The sequence below is a fragment of the Podarcis raffonei genome, chromosome 2 (assembly GCF_027172205.1).
Source record: "Podarcis raffonei isolate rPodRaf1 chromosome 2, rPodRaf1.pri, whole genome shotgun sequence".
Taxonomy (NCBI): Eukaryota; Metazoa; Chordata; class Lepidosauria; order Squamata; family Lacertidae; genus Podarcis; species Podarcis raffonei.
This window is the reverse complement of record NC_070603.1, coordinates 110586109-110592680: the sequence shown is the minus strand read 5'-3', so window position 1 is coordinate 110592680 and position 6572 is coordinate 110586109. Positions and strand designations below refer to the sequence as shown.

General features: G+C 42.6%; 1 protein-coding gene across 1 annotated transcript; it reads left to right on the top strand.

Moving 5' to 3' along the window:
* The first annotated feature begins 281 nt into the window (after positions 1–281).
* On the top strand, positions 282–5376 carry LOC128408647 (zinc metalloproteinase nas-34-like). Its single transcript, XM_053378619.1, has 4 exons — positions 282–666; positions 1958–2014; positions 2866–2972; positions 4311–5376. Exons 1-4 carry the CDS (start codon positions 531–533, stop codon positions 4407–4409), a joined length of 399 nt encoding a protein of 132 aa, XP_053234594.1. The 5' UTR covers positions 282–530; the 3' UTR covers positions 4410–5376.
* The last annotated feature ends 1196 nt before the right edge of the window (positions 5377–6572 follow it).

Below are 6572 nucleotides of genomic sequence, written 5' to 3'. Positions count from 1 at the left end.
GGTGGGGATGGCAGCCACCAATGGCTCATAGCTTCCATTTTTCTCTGTCACTGCTTTCCTCTGTGTTTTTTCTTTCTTTCTATGCCACTGCTATGAAATACAGCGGGAGATATTTTCCGCCACAGCCCCACCTTTTGCCTCCCCACTCTACCACCCCACATTTAAGCAAAAGCTGTGCCTTTTCTCTTATACCGTGGTACCTCGGGTTACATACGCTTCAGGTTACATACGCTTCAGGTTACATACTCCGCTAACCCAGAAATAGTGCTTCGGGTTAAGAACTTTGTTTCAGGATGAGAACAGAAATCGTGCTCTGGCGGCGTGGCGGCAGCAGGAGGCCCCATTAGCTAAAGTGGTGCTTCAGGTTAAGAACAGTTTTCGGTTAAGTACGGACCTCCAGAACGAATTAAGTACTTAACCCGAGGTACCACTGTAATAGAACCTGGAGATGGGTCAGCTGTAGAGAGCTGGTCACACTGGTAACGTTTCACCGCGTAAAGTCGTTTTATGTTGTCCTCTTGCGAGATGAAATGACATTCCACAGCATTCATGTCTGTCCCTGCTTTTGCTTTCTGCCAACTGAAGCCACCACCACGACTCCGACCACCACCACCACCACGACTCCGACCACCACCACCACCACGACTCCGAAAACTACAACTACTGGTAAGATTGATTCCAATGTAACTCATAGACAGCCATCCTGGTAGAGTGATTAGAAAGTTACTGTTATTTTATTTATTTATTTATTACACTGCCCCTCATCGAGAGACCCCAGGGCCGTTCACAGAATAAATGCAACGTAAAACACAAGTAAATAATTAAACTGAGACAGAAAAACAATAAGCCCCCACCCCACCGCAGATACAATTAGAAGGCTGTGGGATATTAACCAGCCTGCTTGAAGAGGAATTCAAACTGTGGCCTCCTAAAAGACTCTATATATATATATACGTGCGCACACAAATTGTACACCACCCTTCATCTGAAGATCTCAGGGGTGTTTAAAATGTAAAGTAAAAACACAAAAGACACAATAAAAGCAAGAGCAAAACAAACACACCAGGGCTGGATTGAGGTTTGATGAGGCCCTAAGCTACTGAAGATAATGGGGCCCTTTATATGCCCAGCTGTCCTTTGTCAACAACAAATTGTTGCTGTTTTGGTGTTGAATCTATGCTATATGGGAATTTATGCACCTAATAGATAGCTAAAGCCATTTGCCCATGTTGCCATGCAACCAGCCCATGCAGAATGTAGGCACCCTATATACAGAAATGAGCAAACCAGTGATATTTTAGGGAGCAGGCTAGCAGGTGGGGCCCATTACTAGCATCATAGGAGCCTACACAACACAAAACAATGTTGCTGTATGTAGGATTTATTTTATTTGTTTTTTACCTTATATTTTGGAAATGTACACCCGAGTTTTTTCCCCTTTAATTTTTTTGGGGGCCCCCAAAAGATTGGGGCCCTAAGCTATAGCTTGTTTAGCTTCTACGTAAATCTGGCACTGCCCCCAACACATTTAAAAGGACATTGGATGTCAATCAGCTGAAGGCCTAGTTGAAGGAGAACATTTTGTCTGGCACCTAAAGATATATAATGAAGGCACCAGGCGAACCTCCCTGGGGAGAGCATTGCACAAATGGGGAGCCACTGCAGAGAAGGCCCTGTTCTTGTGTTGCCACCCTCCAGACCTCTCGTGGAGGAGCCAGACGAAGGGCCTCAGATGATGAACAAAGAGTCCGGGTTGGTTTATATGGGGAGTGGTAGTCCTTGAGGAAAGAAGCGGTCCCTGAAATTGGACTACAACACAGAGTAGGGTCAGCAACAGCAAGCTAGTCACTTTGACAACATTTCACCAAGTAAAGTCCTTTTTCATTCTCCGCTTGCAAGCTGAAATGACATTCTGCAGCATTCATGCATGTCCTTGCCCCTTGTTTTCTGCCAACAGAAACCACCACCACAACTCCGACCACCACCAGCACCACCACCACCAGCACCACCCATGGTAAGAATGAGTCCAATGTAACTCAGAGAGAGCCAGCCTTGTAGAGGGATTAGAGAGTGGGACGGTGGCTGCAGAGATTCAGGTTCAAATCCTCACTAGGCTTGAAGGCCCACTGGGCTTCACCTTGGGCTGGCCAGCCTACCACGCAGGGTTGTTGAAGGGATAAGATGAGGGGCAGAAAATGATGCCTGCTACTTTGAGATCTTTGGCAGTTGAAATATACTCGGAGTCGAGAGTGGATTTCATGCTCTTTATTTAGCTCATAGCGGTGAGGAGGAATGAATGTTCCCCCAAAGTATCTGCTTTATATACATTATTTACATAATGGGCTGCACGTGATTGGCTAATTCCGGGATTCTCCTGTAGGCCAATCAGGTTGTGGATTCACTTCCAACTGGAGCTGGATTGGGTGGCTCCTGCAGACCAATCATACTGCTGCATTGTTCTAGGACCAATCAGACTGCTGCATTCTGAATCCTATTGTTCTAGGACCAATCAGACTGCTGCATTTTGGATCCTATTCAACTCAGTACATAACAGCAGTGGAGTCTTTCATCAGCTGGGAGAGAGGCAATGATTGCTAACTCCACCTTCATCCCCCCCACCCCCATAGCTCCACACCACCTCTCAGGCTTTCTCAAAGGGTCCCTCAACCCTCTAGAGCAGATTTTAGGGATGTGTTCATTGGATAGTCATTTAGAATCTAAAGTTTGCTTAGCCTTAGGAGCAACCCTTCCCTTGCCCAGTGATCGTACGCTGAGAAATGGGTTATGCTGCAAATCAGTAGGCTGGAGAATAATAAGGGTGTTGGCTTCGATTTGTTCTCCTTCTAGCTTTCCTTTGTCCTACAGAACCTACAACCACTTCAGATCATGTATCGCTTGCGCCCTGGGCCCTTTCCCTGATTGTTCTGGGCTGTATTGGTGCAGGCATGGTGATCGTTGGAACAGGTTTAGCAGTAAGTATGTGATATGGGTTTTTTTAAAAGGTTGTCACTGCACTGATCACCATGGGGGGGTGGATTAGGGGATGAGAAGCAGGAGGAGAAGGAGACAAATCTGCTCCCGGGGGTGAGGAAAAAGGACTATGGGACCTTTCCCTTCAGAGGCCCTGTGCTCACTTATCTGATTCTAGGTGTATGTGTGAGTCAGCTTGAGGGACGTAGGTGAGATGCATCACAATGGAAACATTCAAGGGCATTTCCATGTTTCTGCCCCTTGCAAAGAGCATTTCCTAAATTCATTCGGGGATTTTTTAAAATCCCTGTTCTTCAACCCCAAATGTCCCTCTGAGTGGCTCACAATGATCCAGTATTGAGCCCCTGCCCTCAGGCTCGCACATCTAAAATATACGACCTTCCAAATTTATGGTATACTTAGAGAAAACTGTACATAAATAAAGACACTCACAGGACTGAAATAAAACTCATAACGTTTATTATAAATGTTTGGTTAGACCACAAGATGTAATGCTGTAATATAATAAGGAATGTATGTCTAAAGTGTAATACAAAAATTTATTAAGGAATTATAGACATTTATAGAATGTGTATATAGTAATCACGCTTAAGTAAGAGCAATATAGAGAAGCCAGAAGAGGGGGGGGGAATTAATTCGGATAAGATATAGATTGAAAGGAGAATAATATTGTTAAGCTGTATTGTTTAAGATATTTGGGGGGAAATAATAAAAATTCAGCTGTAACAGGCCCTGTTGCTATCTCCTAAGCAGGCATAGAGGGCAGGTCTTCCAGGAAAAAAATCAACACAATTGTGTATTCCTCCTCCCTGTCTCCAGGGGGAGCCATTTCCAAAAAAAATTATAGTAAGACAAAAGGGAAGTGAGCAGAGGGATCAGGGATACATTGGATTTAGTTTGCATTTAAAGGTGAATCTTTCTGATCCACACTTCCTGAAATAAGTCATGAACCCAACCCTCCTTCAAAATCTGCACTTCTCTCAATGTTGCAATGTGGTTCTTCAGTAATGTAATGAATATAAAAATGCATATACTAGGGTAAAATGAGCATTAGAATACACAAATTCGTGAAAACAGCATACAAAAGTGCATTATATTAAGGGAAATTGCTTTGCAAAAATGTGCATAGGAGGCAAAATTGTATGCAAAAATGCAGGTGAATTTTCATGAGTTTGTTTTTTTAAAAAAAATCACAAACTGACATGGACATATGGAGAAATGAATGAAAGAGGTGGGAAAACGAGAAACTGAAACTGACAGATTTGGCTGTCGCTAGGTGAACATAACTTAATGTATTAACTCCTTTTCATTTTTCTAAGGTCTGCTACTGTCTGAAAATGAGAAAATCTCAACAACAGAACACATGTGGGTCAGGAGGAAGCTATGTTCCGCATGCTATGCCGTGCGGGAAATTTTGAGAAGCCACGCAATGGAGATGGTAGAATCAGATGGGAATGTGCCAAGTAACCGACCTGCTCAGTTGCTGCTGCTTGAATTAACATATACTCAGGACATTCTGCTTCCTACACTTCGCAGGGCTCAGATTATAAATATTTTTGGAATAAGGACCATGCATTTGCTTACAACCAGGCCAGAACATCTTTACCCTTGCTGGACATCTGCTGTGGTTCTTTCTCCAGAGTCTGGTGTGAAGACTGCCTCTTAAGGTTCTATTCTTAGCTAATATCCATTCATATAACTTGACGTGGTGTGGAGAACCTTTGTTGCTCTGGATGTTGTGGAACTACAACTCCCATCAGCCCCAGCAAGAATGGCCAATGTCCAGGGATGATGGAAATTGTAGCTCAGAAACATCTGGAGGGACCACAACTTGTCTAACCCTTACTATTGCCTTACTACTGTATACCACTGGCCCTTGCCCAGGCAAGGGAACAAACCTTTAATAAATATGCAACCAAGAGAATAGCAAGCGTCCTGTAGGGACCCGGTTTACTAAAACTACAGTACAATAAGACAGACTTGCCAATGTGGTTTCACATCTCTCCCTGATAGCTTGCTAGGAGTCCAGAATGATTGCTTGATGTTTCTTTAGTGGGAACTGATGACAACAGATTTTCACCTGATAGCTGGGAATCTCTCTCCAGCCATTGGAATGTAATACTCAACAGATTGTGGGATGGTGACCACTTCCAGCAGGTGTGCGAAGAACACAATCTGAATGTAGCATGCAATTTGGATTTAGAAAGAACCAGAGAGAAAGAGAAAGAGAATTTTGGAGCTGCAAGTTGGCTGAAGGTGAATCACCTTGGATGCAGGGAGTCTTTCCAGGATTCTGATTCAAGCTAGTGGATTTGCTGCACGCTATACTAGTGCTTATTTGCTTCTGCTGTGCTATTATTTGTATATTTGTAAATAAACAGATATTACAAAAGCATCATAATATTTCAGTGCTCTTTCATCCAAAGGAAAATAAATTCTGTTGTATGACCTCCGGAGTCCTCATGATTTGTTGGAAGCACAGAGCCCTTAACAATATGAAATGCAAGAAAATTTTTTTTTGCAGGAAACATTTATCAATGTATGGTAAACAATATCTGATGGTAAAAAGTTCGCACAAGTAGGATGAAACAGATATATACAGGATACCCTTAGAGAAGAGGAATCAATATAGCATTGAATAAAGCAAATGGAAGATCTGCAAAGTCAGGCACAAGACAGAGAGAGAGAGAGAGAGAGAGAGAGAAAATGAGAGAGAGAGAGAGAGAGAGAGAGAGAGAGAGATAGGAAGACCAAACAATGTGCTGAAACACATAAGGCAGATGGCGCCACCTAGCCACCAAACTCAGATCAGAACCAAAGGAACTTCCAGATTCCTGTCCCTCCTCCTCTGTTGCTTTATAGCTCTGTTGTGGTCACAAGCCAAGCTGGTATGCAGCAGCTATTGTTGGGCACTGGAAGGAATATTAAATAAAAATAAAAAAATACAGTGCGATATCTCCTACTCTTCTGAACTAGTCATCTCTTTAAGCTCTTTGGTATGATATTCATTCCCTCTCTCCTGGCTATGATATGTCTGCCATTGTTTGATCTTGGCATGGCTACCTTATTACTAATTGCCCTTGAGGAAGCACACCAAAACCTGTATTCATCAAGAAAGGCCACAGAGCGAAACCAAATCTGATCGGTATTTAGACAAAACCCTGAGGTTGAAAATGCATCGTGGAATGTTGGTGTGTATTCATGCTTCAAATTCCATCCCCAAATCCTCAAGACGGGTTACTCAAATGTATAAGGAAACCTGGCAAAACTTACATTGACTGAGTCTTGAAAAGCAATAGTACACAAATGGATTTGTAACCATTTAAAACAGACATTGTAACATTTAAAAAGACATTGGATGTCAAAGGCCTGACTGAACAGGAACATTTAAAGAGTTTGTGCATATTATGATTACATATATATATATATATATATATATATATATATATATATATATATTAATAATAATAATAAAAAAAATATATTCAAGGTAAAGGTACCCCTGACCGTTAGGTCCAGTCGCAGACGACTCTGGGGTTGCGTGCTCATCTCACTCTATAGGCTGAGGGAGCCAGCATTTG

Coding starts and splice junctions, on each gene's coding strand:
- LOC128408647 (XM_053378619.1), top strand. CDS start 531: ATGACATTCCACAGCATTCATGTCTGTCCCTGCTTTTGCTTTCTGCCA. Junction 667..1,957: donor TCCGAAAACTACAACTACTG/GTAAGATTGATT, acceptor TTCTGCCAACAG/AAACCACCACCACAACTCCG. Junction 2,015..2,865: donor CACCACCAGCACCACCCATG/GTAAGAATGAGT, acceptor TTTGTCCTACAG/AACCTACAACCACTTCAGAT.